Raw genomic sequence first — 19,099 nt, 5'->3', positions numbered from 1 at the left:
AGTCTCCTTCTAACCAAATGTACTGTCCGGCCCTTCCCCCATCTATTCAAATAAGTTTAGTCATTGTATGGTTTGTGTCACAGATGAATATATCAATAATTACTGATAATCTAATTGCAGCATTGCAAACCTGTGTGGCTTTTTGTTGGTTGTTTTTTTTGTGGTTTTTTTTTTTCCTCCCCTGCGTAGGACTTTATTTTTTTGGGGGTGGAAGTACTACATTTTCAAAAAAATGTGTTTTAACTTTGTCTTTGAAGTAGGGACAGTGCCTGCTAGCTAATTCTATCATTGTAGATAAATAGTTCATAGTTTGTTTGTTGAGTGGAGGAGTCTCTCAACATGAGCACTGGCAGCACAACTTGAATATTTTGGTCACTTTCTTGGCTACAGTATAAAAACTGAACCAGTGATTTAATGAAACTTATCTCGATGGTTAGTAATTAAAGCTCATATAATAAAATATTAAAAAATATCTCTTAAGTCCTGGTGCTACTTTACAATGTATTTAAATAGTTAAAGCAGGATAAAAAGACATGTCATTGTTTAAAGAAGAGCCAAGAATCTGTGTTAGAAGTAGCTAAAATCGCTGATAGTTCTACAAGTTATTTTATAAAAGAAAAATTCCAGGAAACTGTCCCTAAGGAATCTTGTCCCGTTTGCTTGGCTTAGCCAGCAGCTTCAGCCTCTGGACCTAACTAAAGAAAATGAATAAATTACATGGAGAGTTGTCTTCCTAAAATCTGCTTTCCAAATTGCAGATGACTAGGTGTGTTTTGATTTAAATGTGTTTGTTGTGATTTATATACTTTTGTCCAATTTTATTTTTTTAACACTAAAATAAAAATAACACCCAAAATGCCGAAACAAAACAACAGCTCTCCCCTCAACTACCGGCAACTCCACAAACCCCAAACACTGCCTTTTTAAAAATAAAGTCAACTATCAAAGCGTGCTGCTAATATTCCTTGGACACTGATACACTAAGCAAAAGGAAGGAAAAGCTTGTTTAAAAATAGCTCCATGTGAAAGTACCTACCTTGGATTTATGGTATAAGGACTTGCCTTGGGTTTTTGTTTATTATCTCTCTAAATCTTTACAAGAAGTTTTGAAATCTACACTATGAGGGCAGCATTCCCTTTCTAACTTGTAATCTGAAACTGTTAAATGTACATTTAAGTTCCAGAGAATGTTTACAGACTTCATTTTAACTTCCCAGTGATACTCTGGGAAGGAAAGTCTTCCATTCTTTTGCCTTCTCTTTTGTTTCACCTGATTCCTGACTATCACTGTGTGTAAACCATATATAATTACATCTATTGCAATCTACGGGATTCTTTGAAGAATTAAAGTTGTCAAATCAAGTACTTGGAAATTAATGAATTGCAAAATAAATATAATAGAATCTCGAATTGTTTGGCATTGTTCTATGCACACTGTGTTTTCCTGACTGCATTCCAGTGTTGCTCTGCAATCTCTTGTCTTTTTACTTGATGATGTTTGGGTAGTGGATACTTTCCAGCTCTTTGCCACCCAGACTACAATCTGGGGAGAAGAGTAGGTCTCCCAGTTTTTTGGAGGGGGCTTATTCACAGCAGAGCAGAGACGCTTTGCCACACTGTTGTCGCAAACCTGAAACATTCACAGAAAATCAAAACCAGCTCCCCAACACAACTTAGTATGAAAGAGCAGTGTCGTTCTTACAGTGGGTCGGCAGTATGTTGGCCCTTCACAGATCCAGCCTTCCTTCTGAATCATGCCTTCTGTACATTTAAGGGGAGTTGGGTGTTGATGAGTGGGTAATTCCCTGCTAGACCAGCAGCTGGGTACCTAGAATGCTGTCACAGCTGTTTCCACCCCAGCACTGATGCTTGACTTGTGAGAATAAAATTAAAGGTGTGAAGGGCTAGAGCCATGCTCTGAAACTGCAATCAGGGAATTTTCTGAGAATTATCAGGTTAAATTTGTGTCACTTTCACTTAAAATGCAATGAAATTGTCACTGTAACTATGTTATGCTTTCTCTTCATTTAGCTTCAGAAAGTATAAATGGCTCTTAAATCACGTATTTTTATTTCAAAAGTTAAAGAATTCATCCACTTATTTCTTTGGTGTTACTTCAGGGTTCAGAGGAATGTTTCTTTAGGGCCAGAATGTGCCCATTGGGTGCTGACCTTAGTGAGAATACAAGAGGTTCCAGGAGTTCTTCAATGCTCAGTAGGCAGCGTGTTTGTTGATTTTGAGTTCCTTCAGCATCAAGTTCTGCACTGCTGTCTGAAGGTCCTAGTGAATGTGGAATGAGGTTATGGGCTGTTTGAGCAGCTCACTGATGGTTCAGACAGCACATCTGCACTCAAAGGCTTCAACTGGTTCCAGAGTCAGCCAGGGGAACAGAGTCCCTCGTGCCAAGTTTCCTTCTGCATGGAAGGGTCACTTGGGAAGTGCTTCTAAGTCTTGAGAAAGCATTATTGTACAGCCTGCAAATTCCACAGTGTTTTGATAGCGCGTTTGGTGGTGGTGGCAGTTCTTCGTTCCCTGGGATAAACTTAGTAGCTGTTACCTAGCATGGGCTAGGACAGAAAGGTAGGCAAGTTTCACTTGTCAGGCTTATTTTTCTCCCAATGCAGGTGCAAAACCTGCTGGTAGAAAGGTCTGTCTGAGAGCTGGGCTTGGTGTGCTCACAGTGGGAAGCAGGGCTGGGGTTGAAAAATGAGTACTGTAAAAAACAGGAAACCTCCAACAAGATAGCAGGGAACTCTACTAGTCAGCATGGCTCACAAAGTTGTTAGGCAAAGGTTATGTGAATAAATAACTTTCTTTGATCTAGGCTAGACTTTTATTTTAAAAGCCCCAGTTATTACAGTGTCTCTCTGTTGTAAATACCTGTCAGTTTTTTGAAGTTCCATAATGAAGCTTTAATACGTAGAATGTTTTTATGCTACTGCTTTATAGCTTGAAGTGATGATCAGATGGCTGTTCCAGATTGATGGCTGTGTCTTCCTAGGGTCATTTGTCAAGCAGTCAGTGAGAAAACAAAATTTCCTCTTTAGCTGTTTTTGCTTAATGAATTTCTCAAGTCTTTTCATTGTTTCAGTGGTTTTATTGTAATAAACTCTTAGCTGAGTGGAACAACAGTTACAGCTTGATTACTTAGACCTTGTGGAAGATTATAGACCACAGTTATAATGTTTGTCTTGGAGAATTGAACAATGATTTACTCATCAGGTTAAAATTTGATCTGGCAAGTAGGAAGGAAAGTCTTCTGTGTGAAACGTTTTTTCTTGTCACGTTTTGTATGCAAATCCTGTTGATGCTCAAGGAATTATGTATGGTCTTGCCTCTACTGTCGATCGTCTGCCAGATTGTAGCAGTCAAGCCCTCCAAATAATTATATTGGGGAAAAAAATTGACTTGTGCTTTTCATTTTTCTTCAACCTTTGTGTTTTAATGTTACTTACAAATTAAACTCCCATTTTTTTTCCATCCCTAAAATTTTTACTCTTTTTGTGTGGTCTATCATGTAAGAACTGCTATTCCTACCCTTCTTGTAGCTGAGACTTACGAGTAATCACTGCAGTTAGCAACTCTGAAAACAAGAAGGAACTCAAATTCATTTTATTTAGTTACAGAAATTAATTTCATGATGATTTTATGTTGTAGACCAAACTGGAATTTTATTCTTTCCTCTGCTTAGTGTCACATCTTTTAAGAAGGTTATATGCATGCTGCTATAGAAAGCTGATATCCATGAGGCACGATTTTGCCGATCAGCTGTGACAAGAGTGCAGCACTGCAGGGCAGGCATTTGAGATGCATTTGAAAGGGTGCAGTTTTAGCAGCAGGGCAGGACTTGCCGAGTTTTCAGTGCAGCCCAGAGGGGTGTGGCTGTGTCTGACGGGCTGGTATTTGCTTGGACCCAAGATTGCTTGGCTCTCTCCATCCTACTGGCCAGTCTACATGCATGGTGCAGTTTGTGCTACCCTAAGACACAAGCTGCTGCTTTTCAAATTAACACTTTGAAAAATTCTACTGTCCATCCAATCCTATACCATTTTGCCAGGGTCAGTAAAATGACCCAGGGAACACAAAAGTAACTGGCACTGGGTTGGGAACACACTTCTAGTTAAAATATTGAGAAAAGCTGAAATTTCTGGTGGCTGCAGACAAGCTAGATTGAATATGTCCTGTTTGTTCTGGCTATGCTAACCCTTTGACAGCACCGAGTTCAAATCAAAAACTGCTTTCTCTCCCTCCCTGGTTGCCTGGCAACCTTCCTCCTCTTATTAGCATATGATTTCTATTCCTTTTTTTATTTCATCAGTACAGTGTTATACACTCTGCTCCCTGCCCTGTGCTGTCGCCTTTGAGAAGAGCAGGATTTGTGCCTTTATATGAGACTTCGGCAAGTATGTGATTTGGCAAAGAAATCAAACATTTGGGATTAGGAACCTTTGGCCATAAATGCCTTATCAGAAGCTCAGAGGGTGGTGTTTGTGTGGGCATGTTTTTCAAAGTCTTTTCATTTTCATTTGCTGTCATTTTTATACTAAGGGCAGAATTCTTGCAAATCAGCACAGCATAAATCTCTGGCATCTCTACATGTGCAGAGCATCAGTTTGTGAAACCTGCCAACAGAGATTGGCTACACAGATCTTGAGGGGCATTTTGGCCTTTTGGTCTTTATGCAGTTCTGTAATGCAGTATGCAATGCCATAATTCAAAATATAAATTAAAAAAAAAGTCATATATATACAGGTCAGACTGACTGGGGAAGAAAGCAGTTAGAGAAGTAAGTGGGAGAATTGAACTAAATTCTTTAGTTTTTTTCTCATAATAATGCTTTTTTGAAATAAGAACATTTTGCATTTCAGTTGGTCAGGTGTATTCTTTTATGAAATAACAGGTGATTCAGACTGGGTCTATAGTTTAAATTGCTTTTTTTTTTTTTCTGTTCATAGACTCTTACAACTATAATAAATACCCCCTTTTTTTTTTGCTATTGCATAGGGCAATGATTGTTAGATTCAAGTAGGAATCAACAGAAATTAGACACAGTGAGGAGGAAATGACAAAGCATGTAAGTTTGAGGAGTGTTTATATCAAGATATGTAAAGGAGTTTTTTCTTAATATTATCCAAATCATAAATCACAAATGAAATAATCTACTTTTTCAACGCCCTTGTTCTGAAGGAGGGTCAAGTTTCTCAGGAAGTATTTAAGGGGGTTTCTAGCGCATGTAGGAAAAAAAATTAGGGGGGCCAAAGCTCAGTTTGAACTTAATTTGGCAACTTTTTTAAAGGATAATACAAAATGTTTTTACAACTATATTAGCAGTGAAAGGGTAAGGCCAACCTTTGTTTTCTACTGGATGTGGGAGGGAACTTTGTAATTGCAGATAAGAAGGCAGAAGTGCTTAACAGCTTCTTTGCCTCAGTCTTTAGTGGGAAGACAGCTTGTCCTCAGGAGAAGTGTCCTCCTGGGCTGGTAGATGGTGTCAGGGAGCAGAATGGTCCCCCTGTTATCCAGGAGGAGGCAGTCATAGAACTGCTGAGCTGCTTGGATGCTCATAAATCTATGGGACCAGGTGGGATCCATCCCAGGATGATGAGGGAGCTGGCAGATGAGCTTGGGAAGCTGCTCTCCATCATTTACCAGCAGTCCTGGCTACTGGTGGGGTTCCAGATGACTGGAAGCTGGCCAATGTAACACCCACTCACAAAAAGGGTGGGAAGGAAGATCCTGGTAATTATAGGCCAGTTAGCCTGACCTGGTAAATTAGCATAACCTGTAAGCATAATCTGGTAAGGTTATGGAACAGTTTATACTGAGTGTCATCACACAGAACTTACAGGCCAGGGTGTCAGACCCAGCCAGCATGGGTTTAGGAGGGATAGGTTGTGTTTGACCAGCTTGATCTCCTTTTATTGCCAGGTGACCTGCCTGGTGGGTGTGGGAGAGGCTGTGGGTGCTATCTGTGGACTCCAGCAAGGCCTTTGGCACTGTCTCCCACAGAACACTCCTGGAAAAGCTGGCAGCCCGTGGCTTGGACAGGAGCACTCTCTGCTGGGTTCAGAACTGGCTGGATGGCTGGCCCAGAGAGTGGTGGTGAACGGTGCTGCATCCAGCTGAGGACAGTCACCAGTGGTGTCCCTCAGGGGTCTGTGCTGGGACCAGTTCCGTTCAATATCTTTATTGATGACATGGATGAGGGATTGAGTCTTTCATTAATAAATTTGTGGAGGACGCTAAGCTGGGAGCCTGTGTCAAGCATGTGGGAAATATAGGTTGGATATTAGGAAAAAGTTTATTACAAAAGGGTAATAAAGTTCTGGAATGGCCTGCCCAGGGAGGTGGTGGAGTCACCATCCCTGAACGTGTTTAAAAAAGATTGGATGTGGCACTCGGTGCTGTGGTTTAGTTGAGGTCTTAGGGCATGGGTTGGGCTTGATGACCTTGAATGTCTCTTCCAACCTAGTCATTCAGTGATGCTGTGATTCTTATGCTGTGGTCTGAGTTTGGCAATTTCTCTTCTTTCCTCTGTCAAAATACTTAGACCTTCCTGTGAAACATCTGGGTTCTTACCATAGTCATAGATGCCTCCCTAAACCAGTATGGAATTTTAAGTGGTTTTAGGTCTTGCAGAGACTTCACTATTTGAATTAAGAGTAAGCTCACCTATAAAAGTATTTTATATTTAATAATGCTTCCAGTATTTAAAGATATAATTTCAGAAAGCATTCTTAGTTTGATAAATATTAATGTATGTGATGTTGGTATTTAATTTGTAGATTTAAAGTGATAAACACAATGAAGTTCTTGAAATGCCAAACCTTTCATCTCTGCTCAAGCCAAGGTTCAATTTTATTTTCAGTATGACATTTGCTGCCTGAAGTGTTACAAGTGACTTGACCTTAAAATTACGTTTATTTTAGTTCATTGAAATGGTTGGCCTTTCCAGTTCAACTTGACACCAACAGTGCAAATGGGAGAAGGCAGACATGCTTGCCTGAGACTCTATTTGAAAGCAAATTAAAAAAGTATCTAGGTGATGAATCTAAATATTTCCATTTAGATGGGATGCTAGTCATCAGTTAAAGGCAATCATGGCACATTCTGACATTTTAATTTCAGGTTCAAAAACAATTATATATGTAATTAAGGAGCAAAGTGTCCAGGCAGCCAACCTGTCTGATTTACGTGCCTTGTTGGTGTGTGTGTTTTTTTATAGAGGTACCTGGGCACACCACTTTGAGACTGTAGAAGGTGGAAAAAATGAAGGTTTGATTTTAGTTAATGTGTTTTTCCTAAGGACACTCTTCTTTCAAGTATTAGTCACACATTCAATGTCATTAGGTTTGTATTTATCATAGAGATTGGACTCCGGGCCATTTGCAAAGAGGTTGTTGTGATACCTAGTTTATTTATTAGTATATTGCTGCATGTTTGCCTTGGTTTTTGGTGTGATTTTGTTAACTGTGCTCTGAGAGGCCTTATTTAAATTGGAACGTCCATTGGAATGAACTGTCCTGGCTGGGTTTTTCTCAGTCAACAAAACATTTGGTCGATGTGGAGAGAATGAAGCAGGCTGCTGTGCAAGAAATGCATGTCTGCTGAGGCAGGAATGTTTTGTTGTGCTGTGCACTCTGTGCAGGGCTCTCTGCCCAGCCTTGAGAGAGGTCCTCGTGCTGCCCAATTTCATCTCTGTCAGTCAAATAAGAAATGAGAATATTGTGCTCTGAAGGGAGCCCTTTGCACTCTTGCAATGAAAGGACAGAAGGCAGGATGAGCTTCTGAGAGAGGAAAAAAGTGTTACTAAATATGTGGAGGGATCTACAGGGAAGGAGAAATAAAATATACACTGAAAGCAAGCTATTGCTGAGTTTAATAATCACGGCATTTTCCTGTCCAGCTGTTGCACTGTTAGCATCTATACTGGCATCTTGCTCATTATAAAATGCTTGGGTTTTCATTGAATGTGAAGAGCATTCTATGAAACCCAATTCTATTCTGCTCTTAACAATAAGCTGACTACCCTTCCATCCAGGCATGTCTAGCATCCATGCAAAACTCCAGAATTCATTTGTGAAAGTCGGTAGAAGTGTTAGAATAAGTTATTAAAAATGTAGACCCATAATGGGAGTAAAGAAGATTGGAATTATAAAGGGAGGTTTTACACCTGGAAGTTATTATAGTTATTTAGATTGAGCGAGAATAATAACCAATTGTTTTCTAAGATGTATGACACATTTATGAAAAACCTTGAAGGATAAATGGATCTTTTCAGTATGCTACTTCCACAAAGGACTCTATGAATAAAATAATAGTGAGAGAACTCTCAGTGGATGCTGAATACTGCTAATTGATGAAATTATTACTTATTACACTGCAACTGAACTCTGCTTAGAAACACTATTTTCAGTATGATTTTTTGAAAATGACAGCTGAAATGTAAGAGGCTTTGTATTGAAAGTGAATAGTGATAATTTCTTGATATCTTTGAAATGAAAGATATTTCAATGACAGTTAAAATTGAAAAAAGTGTTTTTCTTAAGTGCACAGATCATGGACTGTGACTATGAAAATAAAATGAACTTTTCTGAAATCAATAAAGTGGACTTAATGTGGATTTATGAGGCATTTTAAAAATAACTTCAAGTATTCTATTTATAATAAAGCAGTCAATTATTTGTGTCAGCAGTTTTCATATTATGTCACATTTTAAGGTTAAAAATTGGGTTTGTGAGATAGAGTGTAGCCATCATAATAAGGAAAACTCTTAATTCTAAATTAAATCAGTATTGAAGAATACTGCTGATTTACTGCTCAGGGCAAAAATGGGAATAAGTACCAAACTTTCCTTGGTTTTCTATTGATGAAATTAGAGCCTGCTGTCCTTCTTGGTGTGTCTAGTTAGGCCTGTATACTAACTATTATGAATTGTTATCAGTAACTGGTGTGAGCATCTACGCTCAAAAGATCATGTGTAGTGTAACATGTTGGAATCGAATATGGGTGAATATGAGATCTAATTTTAGCCTTAACAAATCTGTTCATCAGTGCTAAGATGAACTTCTCTGTTAATTTCAACAGACTGCAGCATCAGAGGGACCAAGTAGGCTTGTGCAAATTCATGCACATGCTTGCGTGTGGATGTGTGTGTAAGCTACAGGAACACAAGATGGGAGATTAAAAGTGGTTCCCTGGCTTACTCTGTTTCTGTTTTAAAGTTGTGTTTGCTATTGCCCTTTTTTCAGTTCCAATTGAAAATGCAAAATTTGAAAGATTTTAGAAAGCACGAACATAGCTTTTCAAAACAGATGGAAGTGAGAAAGTGACAAAAGAGTCGGGAGAAAAAAAAGCAAAGAAGATAACCACAACAGAAGCTCTTCTAGAATGCTGGTGATGAAATGTAGAAATAAAATAAATACAGAACAGAAAAAAAAAAAAGAAAATATGATCTCAAAGTATCTATAGACTGAGTAAAGTGTCAGTAACCAATACTAACCTGAAAGGCCAGTACTCTTTTGTTAGGATAGAGAATGATAAGAAAGAGTTTCTGGAATACTGCAGAATAAGAACCACTTCTTCACTATAGCAGAATAGCTTGCATGCTGCTAAATCGTGTCACTGGGTGAGGAGATAAGATGAATTGATTTAGGAACCCCAAGAAGTATTTAGCACAAAAGCGAAGTTAGATACTTTTAAACTCCCAGTATAATGTTCTTTATGTACTTGATCAATGAGCCCTTAGTGAAAAATACAGAAGAAATCTTGAGAGTTTGGCTAAAACTCTTTTAGTGCTGGAGCAGCATTCATGTCATGTTCTCTGATTTGCTTTTGTAATCTTAGCTGAACAGCAAATCAGTTCAACTTCTCATCCAGATTTTCCTTCCATCCTGTGCAGGGCAAATCAGGAACATGGGAATGGAGGCCTTATTGTTCCAGGGGTGACTCCAGTAATGATTAAATTATTTTACAAAAGTGTCTGTTCTTGTAATTATTTGTGACACTTCCCCAATTTTTTCCATATTTCAAATGGAAGCCATATTTCAAATACTCTTGTATTTGAGTAGAGGTAAGTGTTTAAACTTAGAGTTTCAGGCTGACAGCCATCATCCTAGAGGCTGGTGTATAAGTCCAGGAGAGTGAGAGGGAGCAACTGTTGTGGTTGTGTACCTCCTGTCTCTTTGGTGTTCTGTCAGACTCCTCTAAAGAGTCCTGCTTGGCATACTTGCAACTGTGAATCACCTCCTCAGGGGCTGTAAGAAGAAGCTTAATTGGGCATGCAACTTCCTCTCCTGGAGTTACTTACCTGCCATTACTTAGAAAGCTTCCATGACTGTGAATGTAGGCCCTGACTCAGGAAAAGGGAGAAAACAAATAGCTAAAAGAAGAGCTAACCTGAAGTTGAGTGGAAAGAGCTCAACATGATTTGGCAACATCCTGAGCTGCATAAAAAAGAATTGTGGGCAGCAAGTCAGAGGGGGTGATTCTTCCACTCTACTCTGCCCTTGTAAGGTCTGCACCTAGAGTGCTGCACCCAGCTCTGAGGTCCCCAACATAAAGATGTGGACTTTTTAGAGTGAGTCCAGAGGACAGCCAGAAAAATGGTCAGAGGGTTGGAATACCTGTCCTCTGAAGACACGCTGAGAGAGTTGGGGTTGTTTAGAAGAGCAGGCTCAGGAGAGACCTTAGAGCAGCCTTCTGGTACCTAAAGAGGACCTACAAGAAAGCTGGAGATTGTTTTTTTAACAAGGACATGTTGCGGTATGCCAAGGCAGATTGGCTTTAAACTGAAAGAGTGGGTTTAGGTGAGATGTTAGGAAGAAATGCTATACTGTGAGAGTGTTATGATCCAGTTTAAACCCAGAAAAGCAAAGAAAATGAAGTCTTTGTGTACAAACCAGAAAGAACTTAGAATGTTCAAAATATAACCAAAAATGAGATTAAAACCAAATGAAGTTAGATGTTGGTGCCAAAAAATTGGTATGTTTTGTTTAATAGCAGAAGAGGCAAAGAGAAAAGAAAGAAAAGAAGTGTGCGTGGGGGCTGAGGAGACAGGGAGAGAGTGACAGTGGTTAGATGGAAGCATATCACCCATCCGAGGGTCCCAGTGATGTCTTGTTGCTCCTCTCCATCTGGTCTTCTTGGTGTGAGAGTCCCCTGCCTCATGCCACATGCTGAAGAGTATGGGATTCTATACATTAATACACAGTGTGGGCCAGGTGGGAATGCCCATGTGCCTCCCTTGTGTCTGTTGCATCATGCTACAGTGCTCTGGTGCAGAGTCCAGGGACCACTTTGGAGGCCTTGGATGGGCCATGTCACCCCCTCTGCTGTGGATAAGCTGTTCTTGGGCTGAAGGGCCCCTCAGCTGGGCTCCTCTGCCTAGTGGTAGATGGGTGGTCACTGCCTCTCACCAGAGGCCTTCCCAACACACACCCAAAGTCTCTCTCCCTCACCTTTTGGTGGCAGGGTCTGTTCGAGCCTGGCAGCTGACAGCCCTGGGGCTGTTGTCACCACCCTGAAGGCATTAGGCTTGTACTTTGTGAATGTACCCATCCCTGACTTGTTACTTTGTCTTATCTTCATCTCAGGGGCCCATTCCGGGTGTGGAGGTCATCTCTTTAGCTTTTGTAACACGGTTCTGCTGTAATAGTCAAAAGTCTTTCATGAAAATGTTTAAGTTATAAATTATAACATTTCAGTCGCTGTGATGAGGCACTGACGAGGTTGCCCAGAAAAGTTGTGGGTACCTCTTCTCTGGCAGTGTTTGGGGCCAGGTTGAATGGGTTTGAGGAACCTAGTGTGCCCCTGCCCATCATATGGGGGTTGGAACTGGATGAGCTTCAAGGTCCCTTCCAACCCAAACACTTCTATGATTCCATGACGTAAAGATTAAATCCACACTTCTGAAGCTGTCAGGCACAGAAGTGCAGGAAGATGGTACTTACAGAAGAGTAACTTTGGTACCTTTCCTTTATATAGTTTCTAAAAAATGTTACTTCTGTTACAGCTTTTCCTGTTGCTGTTCCTTCTCATAACAAACTGCAAACAAAGGGATACTGCTCTGAGATAAATGAGTTTTAATGCTTCCATCCTAATTGAATGATAGTATTGTGGTCTTGTATCTTCTGTTCTAGGAAAGAGTACTTGGAGCTGCCAGCAAGATGGGAATTTTATTTTTTCAAAAGTCCAATAGATAGATTTTGATGCAGCTTGAAATCCACTGTCTTAGAATCATTACAGTGTGTTTGTAGGAGAAATATTTAATTGTAAATTTTAGAAAACCTTACAAATGATACAAATAGTTCTTCCCTATTCAGAGATCTCACAGCAGAGAGGTAATTTTGCTTAATAAATAAAAGAATTTGAAAATAATGCTCATACATACAGCGTTCTTTATTAAGTATTTAAAAGTAGTTTTTCTCTATAAGCATGAGACAAAGTATAATAGATCAGAATCCAAATGTTTGCTGGCATGTTTCTAGATTGGGCAGCTTTATCTCATTATTTTATTTGAAGAGTATCACCTCTGCTTCTGCCCCACACATTCATCAGTATTTAATGTCAATAAGATTTGAAAATCAAAATTGTAAGAGTAAAGCTCTCCAAGGAATTGTCTATATTTCCTATTGCTGATATATGTTCCACTCTGATCTCTAGCATGTGAGTCCCTGTATACTTAAAGTGTCATGTTTATTTGCTTTAAGGTGTCAGCATCACTGTGTGCTTCTGCAAAAGAAGACAATGACATTTTAAAACAAAAAGGAGAAACTGGGAACAGTTTCCTCTCGCCTTTCTTGCATGGGCTGTCAAATTTTGTTGCTTGAAAATTAGGTGTGGTTTTGTTTTTTTTTTTTAATTATCAGACATTTAATAATATAATATGACTTCACATATGCTTACTGCTTATAGGATAGAATTAACAAGTCCTCCACATTTCCATTTTATTTCTACATGCTAATTCTTTTTTTCCCTTTTGATTAGGGTGCTCTGGTGTATGCACAAAGTTAATAGTAAGTCTGTAGTCCCATTGTCAATTTTGCATTTTACTATTGTATTAAACAATTGCTATTGGAATTTTTGTAAGTGTGTGCAGTAGGTGCAAAAAGGTAGGTTTACTTGTTATTTCATGTTGCAACAGATTTAGAAAGTCAGTACTGATAGTTGGCATGTTCTTGGAACAAGTACAAATGTTCACATTTGTTTCAAGCACTGAATGTACTAGATCTTTTGGATGTATATTGTTAGTCTCATCCTTGCATTTCAAGTTCATTTATTGGACTTTGAAAATCACCTTTTAACAAAGCTTTTAGAACATTGCTTTACTCAGCTAAAATTAGTTCCGCTGATTTTGCCAATGATTAAACTTAAGCAGTATTAACTTTGCTAATTTCTCTCCTCTGATCAAAAGTTAGTAGAGCATTCGCTTGCCATTAACAGACGTGTCTCTAATGCAAGTTTGGATTTTGCTTAAGCACTCACAATTGAGGGTCCAATTCAGAGATTCAATTATGGGGATACAATGGCCTTTTTTTGGTTCTGACAAAGTTTATTTCCAAAGGCAACTGAGCTTGCTTTGTCTTGTGATCTGTCTGTCTTGTAGAAAAATAGAAGTGAGATGTAAATGTATGTGTATGATAATGATCCTTTATGCTGTGATTCTTTCAATAAATGACTCTCTGTGAGTGAGCACTTACCAAATAACATTTGTATTCCTCGTGTAACAGAACAATTTAATGTGCATGCATTTGAGACATAGATCAATATTATACTGAAGAAACCAAAATGTTCTGATATACCTATGATGAAAACCTAGTATTTTTCTGAAGCTTTAAGTTTTGATTTGTAAAGGAGGAAGATGTTTTTGTTAGGAAGATGAAAAAGGTGACTTTGAGTGTAGGGTATGGCAGACTGGAGACAACGTATGTACTTATTTCTAAGGTAACAGCAGTCATGAAGCTAAGAATCAATGCTGTGATGTGAGTTTCTCTCTTTTTTGTTTTGCACTTTGCCAATTAGTTGGATGATTAAAGACTGTCCAGTTAGGGAGAAAAATTACTAAAATATTAACTGTGTGTGTAGAAGGTAGTTGTACAAAATTTTAAAACCTTGTACTTTTAAAGGCTGTAAATTATGTAACGTTTTCATCCAAATTAATACAAATAGCGAATTCAACACTGATTAAATCGACCAGAGCTATGCTCAGCTATGTCTTCTCTGAATTTTGTATATAAAGGCTAATATTTTTGGATGTGGTGTATTGTTTATAGTGTGACAACATGATCATGTCACAGAGTGTGGTGTCCCTGGAAGGGCTTCAGAACTGTTCCTGTGTTGTGAAGGTTAAGCCTGCTTTAGGCTCTGTGGTTTTGATATATATATATGCTTGTGTTAAATGCATGAATAATTCACTGATACTGGTACTACTCAAATACTTCAGTAAAGCCTGGAGGGTGAGTATTTGCTTTGGTTTCCCCTGTGAGGGTCAATGCATTTCTGCAGAGATTAGTTGTGTTGAGGAGGTAGCATGCAGAGTTTCCAGGAGCATAATTTACCACCCAGAGCCCTTCCCATAGAGGAGAGTGGTTGGTATCTATGGGAAACAAGTAACACTTTTTGGGTTTCATTTGAATAAATCTTTTAGAATTTACAGTAATACCTAGCACAAATGCATTGCTGAGTTAGAGAAATCAAGCACTAAGTCTGGCAGTTAAAGTAACAGCATGATTGTGTAAACCCTGCTTAGGGTTGTGTAATTTTGCTGTTTTGTTAATGTGTAATCCATTAATTTTGTTATATAACAGATAGTGCATGAAGTATAACACACTTTTGTTAATGTAGATGTATTCATGAGTAAGAGTTTCCTGACTTTTGTGGGAGTGCTTTAGAAAACTGCTCATTTTGTTAAGATGTAGTGTTTATATATTGCAGGAAAATCTGAGGACCAAGAAATTCTGTAGTGATAAAATTGAAAATCCTAATATCTAAGTACCTAGTAATGGATCTAGGACTACACCTCTAGGATACTGGTATACTGTGAGGGTGTCACAGGGTAAATTGTCTTTCTCTAAGTTTTAGAGGCTATACAAAGAGTGCAAGAAACCAGAAAAGTGTTTGTTCTGCTATCAGCAGTTTGTCGTATGGTGAAATGAAAAGATGAAGATACAGCACTTAACTGCTATGTTAAAGGCATGTGGCAGTGCACAGGTAGCATATGCTTATCACTGCATCATCCATTGGCCTTAGTTCTTGATCCATTTTGAAACTATGAGCTTGTGTAGCTCAAAGAAGAAATTTGCCTTGTGATTAAAAGTAGAATCTTTTCCCTGCTGGGTTTGAGCAACCTGTGCCCATATGCACAGGAGGATACAGGGTCAGGCCTCAGTCCTTTGAGCAGATTGGCTTCTCCATCCCTGTCTCACAGGAGGCTGCAGTGCTGCTGCCCTTCTGGCACTGGTTCATAGGCTGGTCGTCTCTTCAAGTAGTGGAGCCCCATCTTCCAGCTCACGGGACCTTGAGGATGGGTTTGTAGCTATCACAGTAGTATAAAGGGCCAGTTCTCAGGCATGGACAGGAGACGAATTGTTGCTTCACAATTAAATCAGGCCTGAAATACTGTGAGAGCATGGTCTTTTCACCTTTTTGAAATTTTTTGCATGAATTCATGAATTCCTAAGATACATTATCAGCCAGGTTACATAAATAGTTTGTAAAGGTTCTCATCAGTTCTGATCTTCAGTAAGGAAATCACAAGTATCGATTTGTGGGATATTCTGTCATAAATAAGCTTATGGGAGAGATTCACAACATTGCCCTGTATTATTTCTGCAATGGCAAATAACATAGGGCTAGCTTTTGGAAGACATGACACCACAGATACTTACTTTTTGAAATCTTGTGCTTATCTTCTAGTGTAACAAATTCTCCTATGACTAGGTCTTGATCTTTCTGATTTGGCAAGGAAACTTCTATGTATATTGAGGCCTTTACATGGTGTGTAAAGTCCTGCATCTGACTGTCAGTGCTTCATGCAGCTTTCCAAGAAATAGAGTAGATGTGAGAAGTAAAATGTGAATTGGGCAATTCAAATTAGATATTAATAGTAGTTCATGCCTTGGTCATCTTCTTCTACACTGATGTGGTTTTTCAACAAAGTTCCTTATTGTGGGTCATGTAATCTCAGGAAAACAAAGACATTTGAGTTCTTTAGCCTTTGACTGAAGAGCAATTATACAATTAGTTTCATATTCAGATATACTAGAAAATATTGGTGGAAAAGCCCCAGGTATTTGTTTCTGTCAGTGAAGTAACACTTGCATGGCTTTGAAATTAATTGTTTAGTATGCTCATTACTCTTAAAAAAAATAAATATGTTCTCATTATGTTCACTTGGTGAGCATATGTATCTTGCAATACATTTAATGTTACTTGCTGTGAGGGAGATTACAACTCTTTTTAAGGAAATTGGGTAGATTAATGGAATGGGGTGGGTTAAATTGCTCTCCACATGCATTCCCTAGCATGCCTGGCCTACTCCCGTATTTTAATTGATGTATATAAAAGTGTTGAGCTGAGTTCAGTCCTGTGAAGCAACAGGATTAAATAAGGATATCAGCTGTGTATTGCAGGGGCTGGGCTAAGGGAAATGAGCTGTGTGCTAAAACAAGGAGACTGATACATGGGACCTTGTTTTGTGCCTGGTCACAGTCTGCATGGGAACTCTTGCATTTTCCACATCTTCACTGTGACAGTACATGTACTGATCTGTGGTGAACTTCAGGAGGAGTTTTGGGGCTGTTAATGGGAACCATTCCCAACAAGCTACAGGATGTCCACAGAATCCTTGAAACAAGCAAATATTTACTTCATCTTTTAAAGAATTTCACTGAGTTTTAATATCACAATCTGTGACAGAACCTGACAGTACATTTTTTTGATCTTTATTCTTACTTTGAATTAGCAGTAACAAATATGAAGATTATTAAGCACTAAATACTCCTGGTGCAACTCATTGGTTTCAGTAGGAGGCTCTCCAGAAGAAGAGTGATCTTTAACTGTTGAATTTTTCCAAATTTATTGTTTTGAATGAGAGACAGAGTCCACATAAGCAGGACATCTTGCTAAGGTTGTTACTTTTAGGGAGAAAAATATAAAGCCAAAGATTTCACACCACAGTGCTTTAAAGAAAAGCTTTCAAAATTTGAATTAATGTCATATAATTTACAAAGACAGTCCTAGACTTGCAGGACTTTTTGATGACTGTCTTAAAGTTACTGCAGTCCCACATCCCACATGTGTTCTGAGTTGTACTTTTTTTCTTAACAACTTCTCCTCTCTGCCTGCCCCCCAGTCTCCACTGGCTTTGGAACATTCCCGGTGAGCAAAGTGCTTCCATAACTTTATATTTTATTTTGCAGAATATGCACTTAATTAGGAATCGCATTTAATTGAAATAGCTGTTTCTGATTTCAGGAAAAGAGTGGCTTTATGAGATGAGAATAAAAAGTGTGTGACACTTTTATTGAAATTTAAAGCAAAACGTGTTTAAAAATTTATGTTGCATCACTGCAGAGCATGTGCCAAACCTGTCTTGATTTACCTGAAAGTGCTCTATCAGGGACAGGACTCCCAGCTGGAGAGTGTATCCTATCCTGGATGACTGCTTTGAAATCACTTGGAGTAATATTAATTCAAATTCCTGGTAAATTACTCAGTGTGATATAACATGCTGTTTTAAAACTTTTACAGCCTTTTCATTAATAGATGATAGTGAAAATTAGAGCTAGTATTTTTTGTGTAGACTTTTTAATCATGCCATTTAAAGTAGAGGCTAAGCAATAAACACCTAATGAATGGCTTATGGTAAGTTTAATCTCAGAAGCTGTGTTGCTGTTGGCACAGATCAACATAACCATCTATCAATAAATTCTCAAAATTTAAAAACTGTAGCTATGACTTATACGTGCTAGTCATTCTCAATGTACATTACATAAGAGTAGTTTATTGCATTTTAGGATACTTCCAACCAAAATCGATATCTATTAGACATAACAAATATGTTCCTTTCTAGAAGAGGATGTATTCTGAAATTGAACCATTCCTCTATATTTTGTATCTTTTAGTAATTGTTGTGTTTTAAAAACCTGAAAAAAATAATTGTCATCGGTAATTATTAAAGCAATTCCTTAAGGTAATTATAGTTGAGCAAGTCATCTGCATATATTTGAGTTGCATTCCAGAGAGATGGGCTCCTTGGCTTTTATCCCATCAGTGAAATCTTCAAATTAATCTGTGGAAATAGTGAAGGAAAGTATAATACTTTGGTGGTGCCCATAATCATCAGTGCTGTGCAGACTGTTCATGTTGTGCTTCTGTGCCACGAGTCACAAACTCAGCATGGGCTCAGTTCACTTCTGGTCCTTACTCATAGCCCCATGTCTGTCTTCATCAACAGAGTACCACAATGGATTTCTAGTGAAGTACAGTATCCTTATATTCTGATTTGCAGCCATTAATGATAATGGATTTATATATACTATTAATGAAATAAATTGAGCCAGTTATGGAAAAGTGTAAAGAAAAAATTTATAGGTTCTGCATTACTGTACAAATAGCATCTTGTTGTGAAATCCAGAGTTCATAGTACTTTGGAAAGGGATGCATTATGCACCTGCATTCTCTGTTGGGGAGCTTGAGTCTTGCCCTTTCAACATCTGGAGAGATCATCTGTCAAGAATGAGAGTTTTTGTGGCAGAATAAGCACAGGATTCAGAGAAGCAAGATTTCAGATGCCAAAATAATTCTCCTCACCAATGAACTCTTCCCCTGCTCAGATGGCCAGTGTGTTTGAGAGACTGGAGGTATTTTATTTTTGTTTAGTTGTGTGTATTCATTGTTATTTGCAATACATACTCTAGGACTTTCTTCTTTAGTTTTGCACGTACTGACTGACCCATCTGAATTTATTTGTTAAATTTACTAAATGTCTGACTAGCCATAAGCTGTGGAAAGCTGACCAGGGAATTGAAATGAATAGGAAGAAAACACCCTCACTAATTTAACTTCTGACACTTCAACTGACCCAAGAGCATTTACA

General features: G+C 38.5%; 1 protein-coding gene across 15 annotated transcripts in view; it reads left to right on the top strand.

Moving 5' to 3' along the window:
- The window catches only part of DPYD (dihydropyrimidine dehydrogenase), a 438,624-nt gene that overhangs the window by 63,575 nt on the left and 355,950 nt on the right, over positions 1-19,099 (top strand). The window contains exon 1 of one of the 15 annotated variants that reach the window (XM_030279233.4): positions 4,273-4,403. The exons of the other annotated variants lie outside the window; for them this stretch is intronic. Coding sequence (XP_030135093.4) covers positions 4,389-4,403 — 15 coding nt within the window. The 5' untranslated portion in view covers positions 4,273-4,388. Of the gene's footprint in view, positions 1-4,272; positions 4,404-19,099 lie in introns of those variants that run through there. 15 annotated transcript variants of the gene reach the window in all.

The sequence above is a fragment of the Taeniopygia guttata genome, chromosome 8 (assembly GCF_048771995.1).
Source record: "Taeniopygia guttata chromosome 8, bTaeGut7.mat, whole genome shotgun sequence".
Classification (NCBI taxonomy): domain Eukaryota; kingdom Metazoa; phylum Chordata; class Aves; order Passeriformes; family Estrildidae; genus Taeniopygia; species Taeniopygia guttata.
Note: the sequence above shows the minus strand (reverse complement) of the source record. Positions and strands in the feature narration are given on the sequence as shown.